This window comes from Protopterus annectens, chromosome 11.part0, assembly GCF_019279795.1.
Source record: "Protopterus annectens isolate FY-2018-M chromosome 11.part0, PAN1.0, whole genome shotgun sequence".
In the NCBI taxonomy this organism is placed as follows: domain Eukaryota; kingdom Metazoa; phylum Chordata; order Ceratodontiformes; family Protopteridae; genus Protopterus; species Protopterus annectens.
The window spans coordinates 214,174,365-214,201,897 of record NC_056745.1 but is presented as its reverse complement, the minus strand read 5'-3'; the positions used below and the strand labels follow the sequence as shown (position 1 = coordinate 214,201,897).

Below are 27,533 nucleotides of genomic sequence, written 5' to 3'. Positions count from 1 at the left end.
AAATGTAGATGTTAGAGTATATTCACTGTTGCAGTCCAGGTTACCTGCCCGCCATCCCCCAGTCATTCTGGAGTTTAACTTTCCTTCTCTATCTTCTACAACCTATGTGGTGTGTTTGCTTGTAGATGAAGGTAAAGTTTATATTTGTGTGTGTGTGTGTGTGTGTGTGTGTGTGTGTGTGTGTGTGTGTGTGTGTGTGTGTGTGTGTGTGTGTGTGTGTGTATGTGTATATATATATATATATATATATATATATATATATATATATATATATATATATATATAGTGTGTGTGTATGTATGTGTGTATATATGTATATATATATATATATATATATATATATATATATATATATTTTTTTTTTTTTTTATATATTTTTGCTACCTTTTTGGGGGCACCTGACATCTGGGGCAAGAAAAACTAAAGAAAATGGCGTTGGCTGCATGTTTTATACGCCTGACGACCTGATGTCATGGAAGAGGAGACAGCAACCGACGCAGGACCCAAGACTTTGGAATTCAGGCCGACTGAGGGCAACCTGCCAGCAGATTACCCAAATGTAATGACTGCAACAGTGAATACACTCGAACATCTACATTTATGGTAAGTGTACACAAATGTACTTTCTCAACATTGCTCCAAGGATATACACAAATTGTGTGGCATTGGTGGTGGGTCATTGCAGACTGCATGGATTTCACATATTTCCTTATTTAGATGAGTTGCATATGTTTCCAGTGCCCCCCCCCCCCCCCTGATGGGTTACAAATCTCCTAAACCTGACTTTGAAAATTTCTTTTCTCCAGTCAGTCAGACTTCAGTTAGAGAGTATCTTGGGATTTTACGTTTCATGGCATATGATTTGTGTGATTCCTCTTGACTGGGTTGCACTTGAGAGAGAGAGAGAGAGAAAAACAATGGTTCTTAAAAGCTAGGACCCAACAAACCCACCCACTGGATTTTCAGATCCCAGTTTTGGGTGTTTTGAAGTGAGAGCTGCTTTGGTGGAGAAAGCAGATTTTTCTGAAACAGTTTTCCCATGGTTTATTCATACCCCCGCTCAATCTAACAGATGCATTGAATTTTGCATTGAGAGCTGTATCAATGGTGTTAAAAGTGAAGAGTCTTTAGACTGGACATAGCCCATAAATTTGAAAAGGATGTTGGCTATGATCCATGCTATGGAATCTCATCTGTGGTCACCAGGGCTTTTGCAGTTACAGAGACACCTCAGTGATGTGGTGCTTAAACAAGGAGGCACCAGGTCTTTACCCTCTGTCCAAGCTGGCTGTGGTGGCTTGGGAGCTTGGAGAGTTTAGCATGGTCTTAACTCTCCAAGCTTCCTACATTCTATCACAGCAAAATGTGTCAAGTAAGTGGAGCAGGACCAGGACAACCACCATGAATGTAAATAAAATGAGGTTGTCTTTAAGAATTTGGTCCGGATGTTGGGAACACTTCAAATAAATCTATTTGCCTTCTTTCAAAGCAGGCAAATAAACATATTCTGTTCTAGGACCCATTGTAGGCATGCCTGGAAAAGCTCTATTCCTTTTCATTCCCATGAAAGGGAATGTTCTTGTATGCATTTCAGGGGGTCTATATATTAGAACACCGAACTTTAAAAATTTTGAGTGTTCTAATATCGAACCCCATTAATCGAAAATTTAAAACGTCGAACATACAGAACAGCAAATTTTTCCCTAGGAAAAAATTTGCTGTTCCAAAACATACACACAACACAAGCACACCAAACAAACAGCAATCCACACACATACACCTAAACTCTTACACCTAACCCTACACTAAACTATACATACACCACTAACTAACCATGTACCTTAACCCAAACCCCTATCCTAAGGTCCGTCACTATCGCACAGTCCTCACGTCCTCACAGTCGCATACTTACCTGACCTGCGCCCTAACCCTAACTCACCTAACCTGCCCTAACCCTCATGTCCACACAATCACACACTTACCTGAACCCAACCCGTAACTTTCCAGCACAGCGCTGAAAATACTGAAGCAACAGAAACGGACAACCGAATTCTTTCCCTAGGAAAAAATTTGGTTTTCTGTTTCATCGATATTTTCAGCGTTCACTGAAAACGTGTCTATATTAGAACACACAAAATTTTGAAAGTTCGGTGTTCAAATATAGACCCCATTTCAGCCTCTTCCAGAGATAGCCAGGGATATTCTGAAGATTGAGGATTGCCCAAAGATTATTTTGGAAATTCCTTTTTGGCCCAGACAGAAGTGGTTTTCCATTATGCAATTGGCCAAAGGAAATTGTTGCAAGAGTTTGGTATTCTCCAGTCAGAAACTACAACTGACTGTTTTGGATGATTTTTTTTTTTTTTAATACCTTTTAGGCACATTGTTAATTAGGATGCACAGCAGGTATTAAAGGAGGTAAGAATGCTGCTACTAAGGGTCTTGTGTTGCTAAATGAAAATGATTTGGTGCTGTACTAATAAATTAGGCCTGTTCAAGGATTCTGTACTACTGGTTATTCGGGATTTGTGTGTTTCTCTGTTTGGATCTTTCTTATTCCTCTGTAAAGTTTTTATCTGCCATTTCAGCATGTCTGCCAGTGGATCGTCTCTTTTCATCTTAGTCTTTGAAATGGGTTTTGGCTGTTAGACAACCTAGGAAATGGGTGGCAACTACATGGGGTTATATTTGGTTTCCTATAAAGATAGGGTTACTTGAAGAACAAATCCCTCATTCATGTCAAAAGTAATTTCAGAGTTTACCTCAAATCAAGGTATCCATCTGTCTGTTTTCTTTCTTGAACTGAAAAAGTCATGGAAAAATGATTCTTCATATGCTGGATTTGCACAGGCAACTTACTTTGGTATTATTTTTGACTGAACTGAGTCCTTTAGGAAAGCTGAACAGCTATTTATCTCCTATGATGGGACAAAGAAAGGACAACCTGTGTCAAAACAGACTTTCCAGATGTTTGTCTCTTGCTATTTGTTCACTTCAGGTAAGGTCAAGGCACACTGTCCTAGATCATTGTATTCAGTGGCATACAGGAAAGAGGTGGACTACGAACTGGATTCCTTTTCTAGGTCCAGAACAGGCTAGCATTCTCCATGGGCTCCTGGATCTTAATGCCTCATCTTCCCTGGTTGGATATGCTTTGGAGATCTACCCATATACAGAAGGCTTCTGCAGCAGTGGTTTATGATGAACAGTACAGTTGTAAGTTGCAATTGACATACAGGTAGATGTGTGATGAAACCACTGCTGCAGTAGCCACACCCTCTCACCATCTTCCTTTTTCTGTATGTAGCTGTGTGTGCTTATTGTATTTATGTATGTATTCATATTTATAGTATATATTTTTGTCAAGACAGTAAGCTTTATCCTTTTTGGGAGACAAGAAAATCTTGAGTTTTAATGCGTAGCCTGCTATCTTCTTCCTCTGGAACTCGAGCTGCACCAGCCTGGGCACATGTGGGAGGAAGAACAAGACTTCAGAAGACTGGAGAGCTGTTATAGCCTTGCTAGGCTATAACCCATATAGCTTAGGCTACTGCAGGAGTGATTTCCTCAGACGTCTACTGTTATGATAAGTGCAACTTGTTGTACTTTCTGTACTTCATACCCTCTTCACTGGACTCGAATGTATGGTGGAGTTGCTGACTTAGCCTTTGTTTTGAATAGCTTATTTAATTGACATAAAGTATGTTTTAATTGTGGCTATGGATGCAGTTAGTCTTCTATTCATCATCAGCCATGGTGCTGTATGTGTATTTCCAGATCATTTTTAATTTATTTTGTTCATTTATTAACTGTGTAAGTCAGCTAGTCAGAGGGCCATTTCTCTTCATGACCTAGGCTGTTATGGTGTAAACATTCTGATAATCAAATCTAGCTGTAAAAAGCAGATTTGCAGAAGCTTAGTTAACAGGGTGTTAATAATACAGTTATCCTAAATGAAAGGATTCCAGTTAGGATAACAGGTAGGTTGGGGGGTGGCCACGGTGGTGCAGAGGTTAGTGTCGTCTCCTCACAACAAGAGGTTCTCCGGTTCAATCCTTGGCTGGGGTGCCTTCTGTGTGGAGTCTGCATGGCCTCCCTGTGGTCATGTGGGTTTCCTCTGGGTGCTCCGGTTTCCTCCCACATCCCATAGACATGCTGTAGGTGGATTGGACACTCTAAATTGGTCCTAGGTGTGAGTGAGTGAGTGTGAGTGAGTGCATTTTCCGTGAAAGGTTGGGCGCCGGGCTGGCAACTTGACACCGTAAAAAAAAAAAAACTACTGCCAATCATGAGCGGACAGGTGATCAGCTGTGGCGACTCCTAACTGGGAAAAGCCGAAAGAAGAAAACAGGTAGGTTGGATGCATGGCGTAATTGGGGAAAGAACTGACTTGACCCAGGCAACGCAAATTCATTAGCCTTCTTGACATTTGTGAGCTTATGATGGGCAAAAGAGAAATGATGCTGTAATTCCTAGTCCTCTTGTTTGAGTCAGGAGATTTTGACAACATGCTGGGATTGCATGCCCAGGCATGAGCACTGATGGTAGTGATGAGAGGTGACTTTCAGAATATAAAACAAAGGAAGAATGAGGAGCATGTCCCTTTACAAGTAGGGGTGTCTCGCTTAACGTTGCCATTGCATGCTCATCTCATAATGATGTAGTCTTGGTATGACAGGGGAGGGAAGGATTTTTATTTATTATTTAACATTTGTTTACCAGGAAAGTCCAACTGGGACAGATCCCATTTTCAGCCGAGTCCCAGAAGAAATGCTCCAGATGCAAGTCTTTGGAATGTGGGAGGAAACAGGAACATCCAGAGGAAACCCACGCGAACGCTGGGAGGACATGCAGACTCTGCACAGAAGGTTGCTTTTGTTTGTTGTACCTGGAAGAGCAGGATATACAGTTCTGTTATGAACATCTGAGTCATCCCTGAGTAATTTCTTGTCCTTTCAGTTTTTAACTTTGGCAACTTCCTTAGAGTTGATTTTTCTGTTATTCCAAAGATTTTTGGTATTCCCCAAATCCACTCCAATCCGTCTTACCCCCCCCCCCCTTATACCCAATTGTAGCTGCTAGTGGATCAGTTACAGAGCTTCTGGCCAAGTTTATAGACCAAAAATTGAAAAACCTGTTTCTTTCCCACACATTATAAGAGACTCATGGGACCTTCTGGGTAAACTGAAGGGAATACCAGCAAAAGTTGAGTTCCTTTTGATTACTTGTGATGTACGTTTATTTACAGTAATACCCCACGACCTGGGGGTGGAGTGGTTCAGAGAGATTGTAAAATGATTTGGCTTACTTTCTGAAGCATGATGAATTGGTTAGTGAATTCATAGACTTGGTGTTAAACAACAACTTTCTGATCTTTGAGGATGAATTTTACAAGCAGGCTCTTGGAGTGGCTATAGGGGCCGCATGCACCTCCATGTTTGCAAATGCTGTCGTCTTAAGATGGGAATCGCTTTTTAAACTCCTCCTTTTTTCTAAATGTGCTAGCTACTTCAGATACCTCGATCTACTTGTCATTTGGGAAGAAAGTGTCGGTGAACTTGAATTCATACTACAGTCACAAGCCAGCACCTCCTTTTTAAAGTTCACATATTCCTTTGAATGTGACCAGATTAATTATCTTGTCATTGACATCAGAAAAGGAGTTAATGAGGAATTCACAACCAGGATTTATAGGAAGTCCACTTATTGTAACATCATTTTTTTCACCAGTTGCTACCCCTTTCTTCAGAAGGGGGGGGTAGTAAAAAGCCAAGCTATCAGAACATCTCGGTTAACCTCTAATAATGTAGTGTGTCTTGAACAATTCAACATTTTAAGATCCATGTTTTTGGACCATGGCTGCCCCCCACCACGTCTGGATTAAATCAAGAGACTAGATATGGGCAGAGAGAAATGCTAAATATGTCCCAATCATCAAGAAAGGGTTGAGTCAGCTCGACAGGAATGACAAATTGGTTTTAATGGCCAAACTAATATGGTCCTGCATTACACTTTGTATGTCAAGGACATTGTAAAGATTTTGCGGAAGAACTGGTTCATGCTACAATGTGATGAAAGAATCAGAGTTTTTTTTTTTTTTCAATCACCATCTTTTATCTATAAAAAAACCTATTGATCATCATCAAGGGATTTTTATCTACCAGGAGATGTGGGCATTGTCATCAGCGCCCTTACTTAAACACTTGATGTTCTTCATCTCACATTGCTGCAGTCCTTACACTTGGGTAGTCCGCTGTCCTCGGTCGGCCCGAATATCAAAGTATAAGGCTGACGTCGGTCAAGGCGCATTAGACTGACATCAGGATGTCAGGGTACAAATGCGCACGACCGACGTCATATCCTCAGTCTTTTTTGCTGCATGGTCCGATGCAGAAGCAGCGTTGCAAGTGCCGTTCGGCGTTCTGAAATTTTTCGAATTCGGAGTTTCAGACCGAGTCAAAGTTGGCTAAGTACCCCGTTGGGGAATATTTTGTTTTTTTCTTGCCTCAGTGGTTTACCGGATGTCAGAAAAAGTGAATAACTGTATTTCTTGTGGGAAGCAGATACCGCATAGAGATTATCATACTTTGTGTATTCCTTGTTTAGGGCCTGAGCACGACGTTGTTGGGTGTCGCTTTTGTGCTAGATGCAATAAGCGCACTATTAAGAGAAGGTTAGATTGTGCCAGGTTAGTCTTCGGGAAGCGGTGCAATTATAATATGCCGTCGGATGCTCCGACGTCCGCTTCTTCGAAGAAGCGCAAGGACAAAGCAGCTAAGCCCAGGCAAGAAGAGCCGTTCGTACCGGACGCCGGTTCTTTAGAGGTGTCGGTGGAGCCGGGGGCTCCACCGGAGGTTTCTCTGGAGTCCCAGGGGGAGACTTTGTTATTGCAGGATGTGGCCTCTCAGGAGGCAGGTCAGGCTGAAGGGGCCTCTCAGGTTACTGTACTCCCCTCCCTTCCTAGGGTGGTTAGGCCTTCTCCTTCTGTTTCCAAGGCTTCTCCCAGAGGCAGGCCAGGTTTAGCTTCAGTTGGTGTCACTCCTAGTTCTTCAGGATCTGTGCCCAAGAAGCATATGCTTAAAATGGCAGAAGATTTGATTACTTTGATTAGAGGTTCTTTGCCCCTCCTGATAAGAGACCTAGGGTGGAACCTTAGTTAGGGAGTTTTGAGCAGGCTTCGGATGTTTCAGAGTCTTGACTGAAGACTTGCAGGAGTATTCTCCTTATTCTGATTCTGATGTGGATGATTCTACTCCTTCTGCTTCTCCTCCTGAGGATTTTTCTTTTTCAGAGACTCTTCACTCCATGAGGGAGCATTTTAAGTGGGAAGGTCAGGACTTCTCTGATTCCAGGAAAAGGCTTAGGGAATTTTTGTTTTACCCCAGCATAGGCCTTTGGCTATACCTCCTGTTCTGGATGTTGTGGAAGATGTGTTTGCAGAGGCTTCTCTTAATCCTGATTCTTTGCCTCCTGCTCCTGTTAAACCGGATAGGTATTACAGGGTGCCTGAAGCTCATAAGTATCTTTTTAAGAGTCCTAGGGCGGACCCAGAAACTGTTAGTCAGGGGCCTAAGGGTGTTAAGGCTTCTGTTGTTAAAAATCCGGTTCCTCCAGATAAAGAGGCCAGGGCTTTGGATAGATGGGGAAAGAAAGTCTATACTTCTTCCACCCTTGCTATGAGGGCCTTGAATTGCCAGTTTCACATGTTGAAATACCAAAACTACCTACTTTCTCAATTGAAGTCTAAGGTAGATGCTCTGGCGGAAGGTATTGAGTGTAAAGAGTTACAAGATTTAGTACATGTTTCTGAACAGGTGGGTAAGCATTCTTTGCAATGTGGTTTTGATGCTGTACAGGCCTCGTCTAGGGTGGCTGCCACTGGGTCAGTTCTTCGCAGGCACGCCTGGCTGAGGGATCAGAATTTATCTGACCATGTTAAGACAAGGATTTTAGATGCTCCTTTACAATCTGATGTGTTGTTTGGTTCACCTGTTGAGGCAGTCTTAAAGAAAATGGAAGACAAGGCTAAGTCTATGCAGACTGTTAAAGATTTTTTGCAGGTTCAGCCTCCGAAGTTTAGTAGAAATTGGCCTACCAAGGGGTGGACGTATCCTTCTTATGATTCCCAGTCTAGGGGTAGATCTAGACGTGGTAGGGGCAGAGCTCAGGGCTCTTTCAGGCCTAGAACAGGGAGTTCTCCTGCACAGTCTTCGGGTGAGGGCAGGGGTCATTCCTTTCGTAAACAGACCCAATGACCTACCTTTTCAGCTGCCAGAGCCTTCTCGTCTGGCAGCACCTTTGGGAGGAAGGTTGACACTTTTCAAGGAAAATTGGAGTTTAATTACCCAAGACAGATGGGTATTGGATATCATACACCAAGGTTACAGGTTTTATTTCCATACCTTGCCTCCTTTCAAAGGCATGCCAGACGTTCCTCCTCAGCAAAGAATAGAGGCTCACAAACAAATTTCTCTGTTACTTCAAATAGGGGCCATACAGCCAGTCCCTATGCCAGAAGTGGGCCTAGGATTTTATTCTCGCCTGTTCCTAGTACCAAAGAAGGGGAACACGTGGAGACCAATTTTGGATTTATCTATCCTCAACACTTATCTGGACATTCCCAAGTTCAAAATGTTGACGTTACAACAGCTTTTACCTCTGCTGGGCAAAGATCATTGGATGGTAACTTTGGATCTCAAGGAGGCTTACCTTCATGTTCCTATCAGACAGAGTTGCAGGAAGTATCTGCGTTTTCGGGCTGGGACTTCTCATTATCAGTTCTCTGCATTGCCCTTTGGCTTATCTACTGCCCAGAGTGTTCACGAAAGTTCTGGCTCCAGTGATAGCTTTCTTCAGGCTAAAAGGAATACAGATCTATCCTTATTTGGACGATTGCCTGATTCTGGCTCAAGGAAGGGACGAACTTCTTCATCATTTGGAATATGTGATAGCAGTGCTAAGATGCCTGGGGTATTCTGTGAAGCGAAATAAAGTCCAGTCTAGTACCCTCTCAGGACATGTGCTTTCTGGGTGTAAGACTGAATACAGCATCCCAGATGGCCTTTTTGACCCCGGACAAACAAAAGAATCTCTCCCTTTACTTTCATCAATTGTCTCATCAGTCCAGGCTGACTGCAAGGACAGTCCTTCAAGCCTTGGGGTTCATGGCATCTTGTATTCTGGTGCTTCCCAATGCCAAACTGCATATGAGGAAGCTACAATGGTATCTCAAAAATGTATGGACACAGCACTGCCAGGATCTGGACACTGTCATTCAAATAATACCTTGCATTCAAAAGGAATTTTTGTGGTGGGCTCAGGAATGTCACCTAAACAAGGGACTCTCTGTGACCTGGCCAGAGGCGAGTCAGATTCTAACGACAGATGCCTCGGACAAAGCTTGGGGAGCTCATCTAAATGGAAAGTGGATACAAGACAAGTGGCCTGCCAGACTACAACATCTACATATCAACTTGAAGGAGATGTTAGCAGTCCAGTTTGCATTAATAGCTTTCAAGGAGTTACTTCTTCCAGGGCAGGTGTTGATTCTAACAGACAACACAACTGTCATGTGGTACATCAACAAGCAAGGGGGAACACATTCTTATCCTCTATGCAGGCAAGCAATGATTTTGTGGGAGACTGCTCTCAGTTTACAGCTAAATCTTCAGGCAAGGTTTCTGCCGGGAGCACAGAACTCCTTAGCAGATGTGTTGAGCAGGCAATTATGGATCCCCACGGTGGAAATTGGATCCTCATGTATTTCAGAAATTGACAGTGTCATGGGGAACTCCAGACATAGATCTGTTCGCTTCTCCACTAAACCACCAGCTGCCAAAGTTTTGCACGAAAGGTTTCATCCCACAGCTTGGAAAGTGGATGCTCTTTCTTTCAATTGGAGCAATCTTCATGTGTATGCCTTTCCTCCTCTGCCTCTCCTCCCAAAGGTACTTCTAAAGGTCAGACAGGACAAGCCAAGGATGATTTTAATAGCTCCAGATTGGCCTCGACAGCACTGGTACCCATTACTGAGAAGTCTGGTACAGGAGCCTCCATGGCCTTTGCCTTCGATTCCACACCTGTTGTCTCAGGAGGACAGTCATTTACTCAATGTCAAGCTTCACTCTCTTCACCTAACAGCCTGGCATATTCTGTTTTGAACCGTAGAGGGTCTCAACTTCCACAGCAAGTTTTGAATGTTATTTTGGAAGCTAGAAGGCCTAGTACAAGGAAAGTGTACACAGATAAATGGAAGAGATTTTTATTTTGGAGTGCAGCAAAGGAATTTGATGTTTCTGAGCCTAATTTAAGTGTGGCTCTTCAATATCTTACTGAGTTACTGGACAAAGGTTTGTCCTTCTCTTCTATTAAAGTTCATGCTGCAGCAATTTCGGCTCACTATGACTGTGACCCACCATTGTTTTCTCATCCTTTGTTCAAGCAATTTCTTAGAGGGGCAAAGAATATAAGACCCCCACGTAGAGCTCCTACTCCTGCTTGGGATCTCAATTTTGTGTTGGAGAAACTCACTCTACAACCTTTTGTGCCTGCAGCTACTACTGAGTTGAAATATTTATCATGGAAGACTGCTTTTTTGTTGGCCATTACCTCTGCAAGAAGGGTTTCTGAATTGCAGGCCCTTATGGCGGTTGAGCCTTTCTTAATTTTCCATAAGGATAGGGTATCTTTGCGTACTAATCCTTCCTTTATGCCTAAAGTGGTTTCTAGTGTGGCTTTAAACCAAACTATTCATTTGCCTACTTTTTATGCAAATCCCCAAAATAAAGGGGAAAAGATTTTGCACACTTTAGATGTACACAGGCAGTTGCGATATTATTTGAGCAGAACTAAAGGGTTCAGGCAGTCTCAGCAGTTGTTTGTTTCTTTTGCTTTGAGTTCTCAGGGCAAGCCTGTGTCAAAACAAACTATTTCTAAATGGATTGGGTTTTGCATTGCTTTCTGTTATTCCCATCATGGCAAGGAGATTCCAGCCGGGATTAGGCCTCATTCCACTAGGGCTACTGCCACTTCGACAGCCTTTTTAAGGGGGGTGGCAACTAAAGATATTTTGGAGGCAACTACTTGGAGTTCAGTGCATACTTTCTCTAAGCATTGTCACCTTCCACTTTACTCTAAATCTAGGGCTGGTTTTGCCACTGCTATTTTACAGGGCATTTTGGCAGCTGCTACTTCTTTATAGTTTTGCCATCCTCCCTTACCTCTGCTTTGGGATTCTACCCATGTGTAAGGACTGCAGCAATGTGAGATGAAGAACATAGTACAGTTTTGTACCTACCATAAATGTAGATGTTCGAAGATCCACATTGCTGCAGTCCAATTTACCCTCCCTCCTTCCCCTCTGTGTTTAGAGGCGGTTGTGTGGGTTGGGTTGTAAATATTGTGTATATTGTATACTTTGTACATATTATTAGTGCAAGGGTGGTTGGTTGGTTGTTTGCTGTCTTTTGGTTTTGACCTTTCTTTTTAGGGTCTTCTGACATCTGGGGCAAGAAAAGACTGAGGATATGACGTCGGTCATGCGCATTTGTACCCTGACGTCCTGATGTCAGTCTAATGCGCCTTGACCGACGTCAGCCTTATACTTTGATATTCGGGCCAACCGAGGACAGCGGACTACCCAAGTGTAAGGACTGCAGCAATGTGGATCTTCGAACATCTACATTTATGGTAGGTACAAAACTGTACTTTACAGTGACGCCCTTTTTAAAGTAGATTTGATTCTTCTGTGCATGATGGAGCTTGCAGTTGCTTTTCTTAGAGTTATTTACCTGGCTACATGTGCATCGTGTCATGCTTTCTATGTGGGAAAAACTAAGAACACTTTGAGCAAGCATATCTGTCAATGTTTACAGTGTTCAACATGAGAACAGTAAATGTGCACTGGCCAGGCATTCCATTGTTTGTGACAAATTCACCAAGTTTACATTTCTAGTTCTTGAACAAATACAAAATTCCTCTTATGTAGGGGACTGGCAGAACAAACTGCTACCAGCTTTCCCAGTTTAAATGACCGTATTTCTATCAGCAGTGAACTAAAAAGGAGAGCCAGCAGAATATGGTTTTATTTCGTCAAACATTTTTTGTTTAACTTTTTGCCTAGTTTAGTGTTTTGGTTCAGGTTTTAAAAGTTTTGACTTCTTTTTAGTGTTACTTTATTTTTCTGTTTCACACTGATTTCAGCTACATGTTATGATTGGTTTACATGGGAGGTGTCTCTTCTGCAGTTAGTTTTAAAATGGCTTGCACAAGTAGTACGTTCATATTTCTGATGATGTCTTAGTGTTACAGGTGAGCTTAACTGTGGATGTTTTTAACCTACTTTTGGTATTAAACATGTTCATTGACAAGTTTTGAGTTTGGTGGCTGATTTGCTGGTTGTTTTGCTGTTATTAGCTACTGTTTGCTTCCAGTACCAGAGCTGCACTCTTGTTTCTTCCTTTGAAAAAAAAGTTAGGATTATAAGTGGTTGAAGGTAATCTGTCATGGAACCGACCATAAGTCTCTTACTGAATTAATAAACAAGATGGGTTTGGGAACATTGGCTTGAAAAAATCTGACCTGCTAGCACTGAGAACTTTGTCTCACCACAACCCAGGTTTGATTAGTGGTAGCAGTTGGTAGCAAAAGAGAGAATTGAGCAGTAAGCATCTCCTCCTCTTAGTGTGGGGTGTGGTCTTTCCTGCCTATAATTTCCTCGTGAGTAGAGGGATTTTTATGAGCATCCATGGTAGAAACATAAGTGCAAACTTCGTTGACATCACTGCACATCAGGTACTAGGAAAGGTAAGGGTAGGACATATATTGAGAATGCCCAGCTTGTAAGAATTATATCATAACGCGCTTCTCCCCTCTTCAAGAGGAGGGTCACTGGGTGCTGCTGATTGTCAGCAGCTTGGAGGGAGTAAAATGAAAACAAGTAGTGGCTTAAAGGACAGTAAGTGTCTTGGTGATAACACCTTTGCAGTACTGTATTTGGAAGCATTGTGTTGTAGCTTGCTGAGCCAGTCAAAGCATGGTAAAGTTGACTTGATAGTGTATTAAAAGGATTGCTGTAATAAGCTTTTTGATTTGAATTAATGTTCTATGTGCTTTGAGCTATTATAAGTTTCATCTGTTTGGCTAACACAGGGCAGGCTTTTAGGTAAGAAATGCAGTGCGGGTACATTGTTAAAGTGCCAGGCGTAAATGCAAGTTAGTTGGTGAGTTGGCACACTCTTGTGTGATTGCTGATATGTGAATCCTCTGTGTATTAAGACATCCAGATTGTGTAACTCAGTGATTCCTTCTTGCCTCTGCATGTAGATGGCCCCTCACAATTCTGCTGCTACTGTTTTAATTCTTTGGTAAGTCCCCCATGTTGAGAGGGACTGTGGGGCTTTGTTTTCTTAGCCATTTTGCTATTTTCATATTTCAGTCTTTTGTAATGTCACTTTTTTGTAATCAAACTCATATGAGTGTCAGTTTCAAAACCGTTCTATGCTGAAGCCTCTGTTTTTTTTTAACAGAGTAGTATGAACATTTTTTGTAGATGTTAAGTAATATGCAGTTATTGCAAAAAACGTAAACATTGGACTCTTCTGTCATATGAATTATAAGTCAAGTTATGTACTTGACTGAAAGGATATATATTTTTATATATAATAATGAGCCATTATTTGTGACATTTAATGTTAATGCAATTTCATTTGTTAGATGCTGAGGGCGATGCAGGAAAGAAAAAGAAGAAAAAAAAGAAGAAGAAAGGCCGTAAGTATCAACTCTGGGATCTTGAAGTAGTCCAAGAATTACTGTTGATAGTTATTGGTTGGTATGTGTGTGTTTATTGTCGCGATTTGGAAATATGAGTGAAGCATTTGAGTAATATTTATAAAATAATAACAAATTAATTTGCAGTTATAAATAAGTTTAGGCAAAGTATATATGCTGAATGGAGCAGTTTATGAACTGTTCTATCAGCAAAATCACCTTGCCATGTTTCTAAGGTGACGAGGCATCAATAAAGTTTTTTTAAATGCTAAATGCAACGTTTTTTAAATTTGACAAGGGTGCACATACAGTAATAGTTTCCATTATTATTTGTTCATGTAGATGTTCTTCATCTCACATTGCTGCAGTCCTTACTTATGGGTAGTCCGCTGTCCTCGGTCGGCCCGAATACCAAAATATTAGGCTGACGTCGGTCATGGGCGCCTAGATCTGACATCAGAGCGTCAGGGTATAAAGGCGCATGACCGACGTCATATCCTCAGTCTTTTTTGCCACATGGTCCGATGCAGAAGCAGCGTTGCAAGTGCCGTTCGGCGTTCTGAAATTTTTCGTTTTCGGAGTTTCAGACCGATACCAAGTTGGGCTAAGTACCCCGTTGGGGAATATTTTTGTTTTTTCTTGCCTCAGTTACTTACCGGATGTCAGAAAAAGTGAATAATTGTATTTCTTGTGGGAAACAGATACCGCATAGGGATTACCACTCGCTTTGTATTCCTTGTTTGGGACCGAGCACGGCGTAGTTGGGTGTCGGTTTTGTGCTAGGTTTAATAAGCGCACTATAAAGCGGAGGTTAGATTGCGCTAGGTTAGTCTTTGGCAAGAGGTGTAATTATAATATGCCGTCGGATGTTCCGGCGCCTGCTTCTACTAAGAAGCGCAAAGACAAATCTTTAAAGCCTAGGCAGGATGATTCGTCCGTTACGGACGCCGGATCTTTAGAAGCTACAGCTGAACAGGTGGATCCGGCTGAAGTTTCTGTTGAGTCCCAGGGGGAAACTTTGATTTTACATGATGTGGCCTCTCAGGAGGCAGGTCAGGCTGAAGGGGCCTCTCAGGTTACTATTCTCCCTTCTATGCCTAAGGTGGTTAGGCCTTCTGTTACTGTTTCTAAGGCTCCTTCTAAGGGCAGGTCTGTTTTGCCTTCCTCTGGTGTCAGTTCTGGTTCTTCAGGGTCTGTGCCTAAAAAGCACATGCTTAAAATGGCAGAGGATTTGATTACTTTAATTAGAGGTTCTATGCCCCCTCCTGATAAGAGGCCCAGGATGGAGCCAGAGTTGGAAAGTTTGGGGCAGGCCTCAGATGATTCAGAGTCTTCTGCTGAGGACATTCAAGATTTCCTTCCTTATTCTGATTCTGATGCAGAGGATTCCACTCCTTCTGCTTCTCCTCCAGAGGATTTTTCATTTTCAGAAACTCTGCATTCCATGAGGGAGCATTTTAAGTGGGAAGGACAGGATTTCTCTGATTCACGGAAGAGACTTAGGGAGTTCTTGTTTTTACCACAGCATAGACCCTTAGCTATACCTCCGGTTTTGGATGTTGTTTCAGATGTTTTCTCGGAAGCTTCTCTTAATCCAGATTCTGTGCCTCCTGCTCCAGTTAAACCGGACAGGTATTACAGGGTGCCTGAGGCTCATAAATATCTTTATAAGAGTCCTAGGGCGGACCCAGAAACTATTAGTCAGGGGCCTAAGGGTGTTAGAGCCTCTGTTGTTAAGAATCCGGTTCCTCTGGATAAGGAAGCTAGAGCTTTGGATAGATGGGGTAAGAAGGTGTATACCTCTTCTACTTTAGCAATGAGAGCTTTGAACTGCCAGTTTCATATGTTGAAGTATCAGAATTTCCTCCTTTCTCAGCTAAGATCTAAAGTGGATGCTTTGGCAGAGGGCATAGAGTGTAAAGAATTGCAGGATTTAGTGCATGTTTCTGAACAGGTGGGAAAGCACTCTTTGCAATGTGGTTTTGATGCTTTACAGGCTTCTTCTAGGGTGGCTGCCACTGGTTCAGTTATTCGTAGGCACGCCTGGCTTAAGGATCAGAATTTGTCTGAGCATGTTAAGTCTAGAATTCTGGATGCCCCTTTACAGTCTGAAGTTTTGTTTGGTCCTCCTGTGGAGTCAGTCTTAAAGAAAATGGAAGACGAGGCTAAGTCTATGCAGACTGTTAAAGATTTTTTGCAGGTACAACCTCCAAAGTTTAGTAGAAATTGGCCTACTAAGGGGTGGACGTACCCTTCTTCTGATTCTCAGTCTAGGGGTAGATCTAGGCGTGGTAGGGGCAGAGCTCAGAGTACCTTCAGGCCGAGACAATGGAGTTCGCCTGCTCAGTCTGCTGGTGAGGGCAGGGACCAGTCCTTTCGTAAACAGGCCCAATGACCTGCATTTTCAGCTGCCAAATTCTTCTTGCCTGGCAGCTCCTTTGGGAGGAAAGTTGGCTCTTTTCAAGCAAAATTGGCATTTAGTCACCCAGGACAAATGGGTATTGGACATTATAAACCGAGGTTACAAGTTCTATTTCCATACCATGCCTCCTTTCAAGGGCATCCCAGACGTCCCTCCTCAGCAAAGGATAGAGGCTCACAAACAAATTTCTTTACTTCTTCAAATAGGAGCTATACAGCCAGTTCCTCTGTCAGAAGTGGGCCTAGGATTTTATTCTCGCCTGTTTCTAGTTCCAAAGAAAGGGAACACGTGGAGACCAATTTTGGATTTATCTATCCTCAACACTTACCTGGACATTCCAAAGTTCAAGATGCTGACTTTACAACAACTTTTACCTCTGTTGGGAAAAGATCACTGGATGGTTACTCTGGATCTCAAAGAGGCTTACCTTCATGTTCCTATCAGGCCCAGTTGCAGGAGGTACCTGCGTTTTCGGGCTGGAAATTTACATTATCAGTTCTCTGCATTGCCCTTTGGCTTATTTACTGCGCCCAGTGTGTTCACAAAGGTTCTGGCTCCAGTGATAGCTTTTTTCAAACTTAAGAGGAATACAGATTTATCCTTATTTGGACGATTGCCTGATTATTGCACAAGAAAAGGACGAACTTCTTCATCATCTACAGTATGTGATAGCAGTGTTAAGATGCCTAGGGTATTCTGTGAACGAAACAAAGTCCAGTCTAGTACCCTCTCAGGACATGTGCTTTCTGGGTGTGAGACTGAATACAGCTTCCCAGATGGCTTTTTTGACCCCGGACAAACAAAGAAGCCTTTCTCTTTATTTCCATCAAATGTCTCTACGGTCCAGGCTGACTGCAAGGACAGTCCTTCAAGCCTTGGGGTTCATGGCATCTTGTATTCTGGTGCTTCCCAATGCCAAGTTGCATATGAGGAAGCTTCAATGGTATCTCAAAAATGTATGGACACAGCACTGCCAAGATCTAGACACTGTCATTCAGATAATACCTTGCATTCAGAAGGAGTTTTTGTGGTGGGCTCAGGAATGTCACCTAAACAAGGGACTCTCTGTGACCCGGCCAGAGGAGAGTCAGATTCTAACGACAGATGCCTCGGACAAGGCTTGGGGAGCACACCTCAATGGAAAATGGGTGCAAGACACGTGGCCTGTCAAACTCCAACATTTGCATATCAACTTGAAGGAAATGTTAGCAGTCCAGTTTGCATTGATGGCTTTCAAAGATTTACTTCACCCAGGGCAGGTGTTGATTCAGACAGACAACACTACTGTCATGTGGTACATCAACAAGCAAGGGGGAACCCATTCTTACCCTCTTTGCAGGCAAGCGATGATTTTGTGGGAAACTGCTCTCAATCTACACCTCAATCTTCAGGCAAGGTTTCTACCAGGAGCACAGAACTCCTTAGCAGATGTGTTGAGCAGACAAATAGTGGATCCTCACGTGTGGAAATTGGATCCTCATGTATTTCAAAAGTTGACAGTGTTATGGGGAACTCCAGACATAGATCTGTTCGCTTCTCCACTAAATTGCCAGTTGCCAAAGTTTTGCACAAAAATGTTTCATCACACAGCTTGGAAGGTGGACGCTCTATCATTCAGTTGGAACAATCTGCATGTATATGCCTTTCCACCTGTGCCTCTTCTTCCCAAGGTACTTTTGAAGGCCAGACAAGACAAGCCAACCATGATTTTGATAGCACCGGATTGGCCTCGACAACACTGGTACCCACTACTGAGGAGTTTAGTACGAGAACCTCCATGGCCTCTGCCTTTGATTCCGCACCTTTTGTCACAAGAGGGCAATCACTTCCTCAATGTCAAGATATTCAGTCTCTGCATCTAACAGCCTGGCATATTCTGTTTTAGACTCTGGAGGGTCTCAGCTTCCACAACAAGTTTTGAATGTTATTTTGGAGGCCAGGAGGCCTAGTACCAGGAAAGTTTACTCTGATAAATGGAGGAGATTTTTTATTTGGAGCAAAGGAAAGGACTTTGATGTCTCCAAACCTGATTTAAGTGTTGCTCTTCAATATCTTACTGAGTTATTGGACAAGGGTTTGTCTTTCTCCTCGATAAAGGTCCATGCTGCAGCCATTTCTTCTCACTATGATTGTGACCCTCCTTTATTCTCTCATCCTTTGTTTAAGCAATTTCTTAGAGGGGCGAAGAATATAAGACCCCCGTGAGCTCCTACTCCTGCTTGGGATCTCAATTTTGTGTTGGAAAAACTTACTCTACAACCTTTTGAGCCTGCAGCTACTGCCGAGTTAAAGTATTTGTCATGGAAAACTGCTTTTTTGTTGGCCATTACCTCTGCAAGAAGGGTTTCTGAATTACAGGCCCTCATGGCAGTGGAGCCTTTCCTGATTTTTCATAAGGATAGGGTATCTTTGCGTACTAATCCTTCCTTTATGCCTAAAGTGGTTTCTAGTGTGGCCTTAAACCAAACTATTCATTTGCCTACTTTTTATGCAAACCCCCAAAATAAAGGGGAGAAAATTTTGCATACTTTGGATATTCACAGACAGTTGCGTTATTATTTGAGCGGAACCAAGGAGTTCAGACAGTCTCAGCAGTTGTTTGTTTCTTTTGCTTTGGGTTCACGGGGTAAACCTGTTTCAAAACAAACTATTTCTAAATGGATTGGGTTTTGTATTTCTTTCTGTTATTCCCATCATGGTAAGGAGATTCCTGCTGGAATCAGGCCTCATTCCACTAGGGCTACTGCTACTTCTACGGCCTTTCTAAGGGGGGTACCTACAAAAGACATTTTGGAGGCAGCTACTTGGAGTTCAGTGCATACTTTTTCTAAACATTACCACCTTCCTCTTTATTCTAAGTCTAGGGCTGGATTTGCCACTGCAATTTTACAGGGCATTTTAGCAGCCCCTAATGCTCTATGATTTTTACCAACCTCCCTTTCCCGTTGCTTTGGGATTCTACCCATAAGTAAGGACTGCAGCAATGTGAGATGAAGAACATAGTACAGTTTTGTACCTACCATAAATGTAGATGTTCGAAGATCCACATTGCTGCAGTCCAATTTACCCTCTCTCCTTCCCCACTGTAGTTTGACATGGTGCTATGCTTTAGGTGATGGTTGTTGTTGGGCTTGTTTTTGGGAGGTATTCTGTTTTTGGTTGTGGCCTTTCTTGTTTGGCCTTCTGACATCTGGGGCAAGAAAAGACTGAGGATATGACGTCAGTCATGCGCCTTTATACCCTGACGCTCTGATGTCAGATCTAGGCGCCCATGACCGACGTCAGCCTAATACTTTGGTATTCGGGCCGACCGAGGACAGCGGACTACCCATAAGTAAGGACTGCAGCAATGTGGATCTTCGAACATCTACATTTATGGTAGGTACAAAACTGTACTTTTAAGGCATGTTTTTTCTTTTCATTCACTCTAACAGTACATTAATTAGTTCTTGCCATCCCTTAAATTTCACTTCTCCCCCATGGATGATATTCTGCCTATATAATTTCCCTTTTCGAAAGGTTCTAGTTTTATCTCCTTTACAGTTTACAGTATTTCAGTTACAGCTGGTTTAGATTTTGATTTTCTAGTAATTGATTTTTGGCATCCAGTGGCATTAAAGTTAGTAAAGCAATTCAGATCCTGTAGCCTAAGAAGTAATTTCCTTACAATTGTTGTTTTTCCCGCCAACATTTCTGACAAAGTAATTCTTAAAATCTACCAGCTTGTTACATTCCTCAAAGAAGCATTTGTTGTTTTACTTGTGGAGAATTCTCTGAAGTCTGCTTGTGGTATAAAAATACCAATGCAAACACTTTTAAGCCAAAAAAATCCTAAACGTTTTACATGCCCTACTAATTAGTCGTCCTTAAAAAGTGGCTTCTGTTCCAATCTCAACTAAAACCTCACCCAGAGCTTTTCTTTCACTGAACTCCCCACCCTTTTCTCTTTGCTTATACTCTTTATCAGTCCCTGGTAGGGAAGGGAGAGTCTAACCTGTAGTACACAATTCTGTTTGGCCTCATCTAACCCTCCTGCATTAATTGCTTCCAGCACCTTAATTCCTTTGGTCATATTCTCATGTAAATTCCATCCCTCTTTTGCCTACTTGCATTCATCCCTGTTGGCAAAATCTTTTGTCTCCATTCCATTGATGGCTTAGTGTTTAGAATACTTTCTGCTACCTTATAACTTTCTTGTATAGTTTTTTTTTTTTTTCTCCTTAATGCTTGTGTCTTTCGGCTTTTCCCGGCTAGGGGTCGCCACAGCGGAACTCTGGTCCGCTAATGATTGGCAGTAGAGTTTTACGTGCTGGCTTGCCGGGCCTAACACACAACCTTCAATGAAGGAACGCCCGTTCACGCATGTCGCTGCACAGAAGACGCTCTAACTGAGAATCTAATGGGCAACGTCTAACTGTGAGGTGATAACGCTACCGCAGCACCACCACCGCTGGTCTACATAATTCAAAGTCCTACTCTCTCTATTTTTTGAACTCCTTTTGTTTCATTGTCATTCCTTTACACATTGATTTGTAACCTGCGTAAGTCATGAGCATTATTTGAGCCTTAGTTGCATAGCTGTAAAGTATCTTTTACAAATCTGGTAATCTAAACTGCTTTGTTCTATGGGGAAAATCAACCTATTCCACTTAACTCTTGTCCTCCTCCCCTATGATACATTCCTTCAACTCTTAATTATCGTTCTCAACTTATTCACTGGTTGCACAGGTGTACTTGGCCTATTTCTGTTTCCTTACTAGATGTGAAAAACAGCTTGCATAGATTCATAGGTAGGTATTAGGCTGTCGGCCCAAGGACCTACGTAAGCCTAGCCAACAAGGTTTCACTGGTTTACGCCACCCAAGAAAGTTATTTTCCTGTGCCACTGTCGAGCAGAGACACCGAAGTGATCCCGGGGTGTATTTCCTATTTCCCATCCACTCATCAAGATTTTTCTTGAAAAGTGCTAATGAAGAACTTTGCTTGACATAGATAGGTAGACTGTTCCAGAGTATGGGAAGTCTCTGGGACAGGAATTTATCCCTCCAGCATGTCCTGTTTATTGTGGTGACAAGGTTTAGGTCCCTAGAGCTTATAGCTCGGAGGGATTGGGATTTCTTTAGATGTAGTATGTCCAACAGCTCTGGGTTTGACATGGCTTTATATGTTAGGCAGAGATCACCTCGGAGTAGGCGATATGCTATGGAGTAAAGCTGGAGTTTTTTGAGGCGGTCAGTGTAGGGCATTTGTTTGAGGCCAGTAATCCTCTTTGTGAGGTACTTCTGTGGCCTTTCCAGCTGCTGCAGATGTCTTGTGAGGTACATTCCAGAAGGGGTGTTGTACTCTGTAATGGGTCTAATGAGTGTCGAATAGAGGGGAACAATGACCTCTTTTTTTTTCCTGGATGAGAACCCTTTTATGATGAGATGTGCCACGTAGAAGGACTTCCTGACTACTGTGGCGATGTGACTATCAAAGGAGAGACTACTGTCCACCTGGGTCCCAAGGTCTCATCACACATTCAGTGTTAAGTAGATTGCTGCCTATGTGGTAGTAAATGGGTACAGAGTTTTTACCAAAGGGGATGACCCTGCACTTTTTGGCATTGAGCTTGAGGCCATGGCTCTGACACCAGGCATCTGTCTCAGCGAGGCCCTTCTGTAGGATGTCCACATAATTTGGGGACTTGACTATGGCTCCTAGTTTGCAGTCATCTGCGAACTTCATCAGCCAGAGGCCGTCTGTGTTAGCCTGTACTTCAGAGAAGTAGATACCAAACAGGAGATGTCCCAGGACGGAACCCTGTGGTACTCCACTTTTCACTACTTTGAGGTCAGATTTGGAGTCTGCAACTTTTACAGTGTGGGTTCTGTCAGTGAGCCAGTTGGCAACCCATCTTGTGACATAGGGATTTATACCTAGTTTAGTGAGTTTAGCTATAATTCCAGAATGGGGGATGGTGTTGAAAGCCTTGGCGAGGTCAAGGTAGGATCTGTGAACCACCTTACCCTCATCTACGGCTTTGGTGACTGCCTCATAGAAGTCGATCAGGTTCAGGAGGCATGATCTGCCTTTCACAAACCCGAACTGGGTGGGATCCAGAGTTTGGAGGTTACAAATGTCTTTGTTTATGAGTTCCATGATGATATGTTCCATGGCCTTGCAGACCAGGCTCGTCAGGCTAATAGGTCGATAGTTCCCGGGATTAGTGGTGGCTCCCCCTTTGTGGAGTGGGATAACTGTTGCTGTGCACCATTCAGTGGGCACAAAGCCTGGTGTGAGACTATTATTGAACATGGTGCTTAAGTGGGGAGCCAGTTCGTTCTGAAGTTTGTTTAAAACGCAGCCAGGGATGTTGTCCGGTCCCATGGATGCTGTGTTTTCGGCTTTAGAGAGTGCAGCTTTTACCTGCATAGTTGTGATTACAGGGACTCTGCATTCTTCCTGTATAGATATGGGCCCTTTAGGGGGTGGGGGGGTAAAGTTAGCACTGAACCTGTCTGCCAGGATGTTGGCAATATCATTTGGTTCTGTAATTTTCTTGCCGTTGTGCTGTAACTCAGAGCAGATCTGGGTGTTGCCATCGAGATTCTTGACATAGCTATAGAATGCTTTGTGGTTGTCCTTAGAATTAGTGGCGATTTTGTTTTCGTAGCTAGCTTTGGAGGATCTTATAAGGGATCTCAGCTTCTTACTGAGGCTGACCAGGGAGGTCCTCCACTCATGGGATTTTACTCTCTTGCAAAAGTTTCTTCTTTCTGTTGTACAGTTTGTTTATGGCTGGGGACCACCAGATTGGCTTCCTTTTTTTGGAGGATAGCGTCTTGGTTCTGTTTGGGATAGCACGATCCATGCACTTTTGTAAGTGCTTATAAAATGCATTTTGTAGGATTCAGCAGTTGTAACTGTATTGTCCATCTACATGGGTGTCATGAAGTTCACCACTTCTGTCTTAAGAAGCATGAAGTTGGCTATGGAGAAATTTTTTACCATGGTTTCCTTAATGGGGGGTGGGGGCGGGATGTGGATATCAAGGCTGATTAGCTTATGGTCGGATCGGACCAACAAGGAGTTGACTTCAGGTGTGGAACACCGGTCACTAATGTTGGTAATGACTAGGTCTAGGATATTGTTTCCCCTGGTGGGGGTGTGGATAAGTTGATCCAGGGCATTGGAGTTTATGAATTCCAGAAAGCGTTGGGCTAAGGAGTTGGCACACGAGTAGTTTTCCCAGTTAATGGTGGGGTAGTTGAAGTCGCCCATTATTAGGGTGTTTGGTTGAACCCTAATATTTTCCAGTACATCAAGAAAAGGAGTGGGAATCCTGGGGCATGGTGGGAGATCTGTAGCAAGATACAATTTGGATTGCAGTTTTGCCCAGAGCTAGTTGCACTTGGATAATCTTGGATGCATTATGCTGAGCAACTAGCCTGGAGGTGTGGATATCCTTAATGAATATGGACACACCTCCACCTTTGGTGTTTCAATCCAGGTTACATGGCCGAAAGGTGTGGTATGAGTTATAGCCTGGTAGTTCAGGGGTGCTCTCTGGAGCCTTGAACCAGGTCTCAGTCACTGCACAGATATCGATGTTCTCCATTTTGAGGAGTGCCTTGAGTGAGTGGATTTTGAGATTTAGACTTCTAGCATTGAGTAGCATTACCCTCTGTTTTTGCTTGCCTGTTCCTGTTACGGTGGTGAATTTGTTATTTGAACCTTGCCTAAAAAAGGCATGCTCTCAGGTAATTAATGTTTAGCCAAAAAAATGCACTGGCTACCCTTAATTAAGTAAACTAAATTGCAGACTTATATTTAGTATTGAGGTACTAAAGCTGCTGGGGATGGATTTACTTGAAAAAGTGTGTTCTCTCTGTCTCTCTCTCCTTCACTGAACACTTGCCAGTTCCCCTTGAAGTATTATGTTTTATATAGATTCATAGATACATCAAGATTAGAGAGTCTGAGGGTCTATATTGTGTCGCCGAAATGCAATTTCATCAGCAAAACGATTCGCTGAATTTAATAAGGGCAAAGACATAGTTGGCCAACAACAGAACCTTGCCCTTATCTCCACTGTATTGCAATCTCTGAGTTGGTATAAATAGTTGGGGGGGGGTGAAACCGCCCACTTAGGTGGATTCGATTCCATGTAGATGTTGGCAGTTTGTGCTGTGGACAGGTATTTCCTTGCTCTTATTAAATTCAGCCAATTGCTTCACTGATTAGGTGTCTATGTGTAGGTGTTTACCGGAATTGCATTTCGGCATTGTAATATAGACCAGAGTATCATGACCATTCTCTCCTTGCCAGTACCTATCTTGGGGCAGCATCTCCTTTCTCTAGGAAGGTCATACCACTCAATCATGGAGTAAATTTGTAGTACCCATCCAGCAAAAGGAAGGTAGTGGGTTGCACTGTTTAGCATGCACATGAAGTTTATTCCAAAGGTTTGGGAAGCCTTGGGTTATAAACCTATCCTCCATGTTTTATCTGTTGGTGATTTTATGTCCTGTTTTGTAATATTTGTGGAGATGTACTTGCTGAGAAACAGGAGGTCTAGGACAGTCAGGTCTCTAATGGAGCTGTAAGTGATATGGAAATCCCCCTCAAAAGTCTGTAGCACACTGAATAAAGAGATAAAGCTTCTAGCCTCTCTGGGTAGCTCAAGGACTTGAGGCCTGTGATCATTTAAGTTAGGAATCTATGGGTCTTCCTAATTGTTTGGGGTACATCTCACTTAGCCTATCAAAGGAGGCATACTCTGCAATGGGCCTGATCAATGCCAACTGAGCAAATACCTCTTTAGAGCTTGATGATATTTTGGCAATTATCTGGGCTAAATAGAGGAATTTCCTGTCAGCCATTGTTACATGATGGTTAAAAGGGAGGGAGCTATAAGTATAGGTACCTAGGTCACTAACTACATTTTCATTTTGTAGAGGTATGTTGTCTATATAGTATAATGAGAAGAGGGATTATTTACAGAAAAAGATAGTATGGTACTACATTTTTTTAACTTTGTTTGAGCTAATTTTTAGTACACCAAGCATTTACTAGGACAAGTTCATTCTTCAGGGTTTTGGTGTCAGAATGACTTAACTTCCACTTTGCAATAATATGCACACTTTGTTAGCCAGAGGTCTTGGCTCTCTGCTTAGAGATCTGAGGCTTAAGTACCAAAAAAGAGGTCCCAGCACTGAGCCCTGAAGGACTTTGCTGGTCACTTTCATATTTTCTGATTAATTGCCTACAACTTGCGTTGTATAGGTTCTGTCTTTCAGCCAAGTTGCTATCCATCTTACACATATGGGTCAATTTTTAAAGTATTTTGCTTTTGTATGATGCCTAAATGGAGAATGGTGTCAAAGGCCTTAGCCTGGTCAAGGTGTACTGCATGGACCCCATCTAAAGTCTTCATAACCCTTTCAGAGAAGTTTACCAGATTAGTTTTACGAAAGGTTAATCATGTCTACTTATACTGTTTAAGTCTAACAAGATTCTTTATATCACTGTCTGAGGTCAGCCATGTGTCCTTTGGCTTTGCAGATAAGGCTGGTCTACATTTAATTACCCAGGTTGGTTGCAACATTACCTTTATAGAGAAGCATCACCACTCATCAGATGCAAAACTGGTAGCTAAACTTAGACAATTCAAAGAGTGGCACTGCAAGGGCATTTTTAATGCCATTAAGTAAGCAACCAGGTATATCATCAAGTCCCATGGAGAAAGTGTTGTTGTTGGTAAACACTTTATGGTCTTTCGAGATAATTGATGAAAGGGATTTGCCAATACACTTTAAGTGCTAACTTCTCCTAAGACTTCCATTCACTGTTAATTCGGCCAGAATAGGAGGCCCCATTATGAATAAGTTCAGAGCAATGTAGGTTACTGTTTTTTTTTCCTTTTTTCTAACATAGCTAAAGAAGGATTTTTTAATACATTTTGTATTATCCTTTCAACTATGTGTTTTAGACTTATTAAATAATTAATAGCATTCTTTCTTTTGTTCTGTAGATGTTCGTGTTACACTGCTGCAGTCATTACACTTGGGTTATCCTGCCATCAGGCGGTTCCCCAGTCGGCCTGAGTTCCAAAGTCTTGGTCCGGCGTCGGTTGCTGTCGCCTCCTCCTCCCTGACGTCAGTGCGACGGGTATATAAGATGCAGCCGACGCCATTTTCTTCAGTCTTTCTTGCTGCGCGGTGCCCGAAGCAAAAGCAGTTCGCAAGTGCCGGTCGGCCGACTCCTGATATTTTCATTCTGAATCCAGAACTGGAGACTTCTACAAAGCTAAGTACCCCGTTGGGGAAACTTTTTCTTGCCTCAGACCGATGTCAGTAAAAGTTAATAACTGTATTTCTTGTGGGAAGCAAATACCTCATAAGGATTTCCATTCCTATTGTATCCCATGCCTAGGCCCAGACCACGATGTCACTGGTTGTCTGTTTTGTGCTAGGTTTAACAAGCGTACTATTAAACGTCGGTTTGATTTTACCTGACATTATTTTGGCACAAAATTCAATTACACCATGCCGTCGGAACTTCCGACGACCGGAATATATAAAAAGCGCAAAGACAAGAACAGGCATCCGAGGCCCAAAACTGACGACGAGGCCTCTTATAGGCTGGTCGCCGGTTCTCCGGTTTTCAGCGAGGCGCCTTCCCACGTGGAGCTGGCTGGGCCTTCGGACGCACAAGTTTTTCAGCCTACCGAAACTAACCCTCCAGAGGGAACTGAAGTAGCTGAGCAATCCACAGCTTTAGAGGGTGTTTTCAGACCTACCCAGTTAACCATTAAACCCTCTGCTAAGTCTAAGCCCCACTTAAAAACAAAGAAGCGGCTACAGCATTCTCCAGGACAGGCCTCCATGCCTAAGAAACAAATGCTCAAAATGGCCGTAGACCTAATCACCCTGATCAGGGGGTCCCATCCCCCACCTGATAAAAAGCCCAGACAAGATGCAGACTATGAATCTTCCGACCAGGTGTCCATTTCTTCAGATTCATCCTCAGACCTAGGATATTCTTTACCCCCTTATGAGGATTCTGATGGTGAGGAATCAATTCCATCAGCCTCTCTGCCTGAGGACTACTCCTTTGGGGAAACCTTACATACCATGAGGGAGAATTTCCGTTGGGAAGGCCAGGATTACTCAGAATCCAAGAAAAGGCTCAGTGACTTCCTTTTATTACCTCAACACAGACCCCTTGCTATTCTGCCAGTGTTAGATCTTGTGGATGATGTGTGCACTGAATCCAGCTTAAATCCTGACTCCTTACCTCCAGCCCCAGTTAAACCTGATAGGTGTTACAGAGTCCCTGACTCTATCAAATTTCTGTATAA

At 42.7% G+C, this 27,533-nt stretch overlaps 1 protein-coding gene across 1 annotated transcript in view; it reads left to right on the top strand.

The window, feature by feature from the left end:
* METAP2 (methionyl aminopeptidase 2) overlaps positions 1 to 27,533 on the top strand; it is a 788,177-nt gene that overhangs the window by 113,672 nt on the left and 646,972 nt on the right. Inside the window, exon 3 of the mRNA XM_044087637.1 lies at positions 13,714 to 13,767. Coding sequence (XP_043943572.1) covers positions 13,714 to 13,767 — 54 coding nt within the window. The remainder of the gene's footprint in view (positions 1 to 13,713; positions 13,768 to 27,533) is intronic.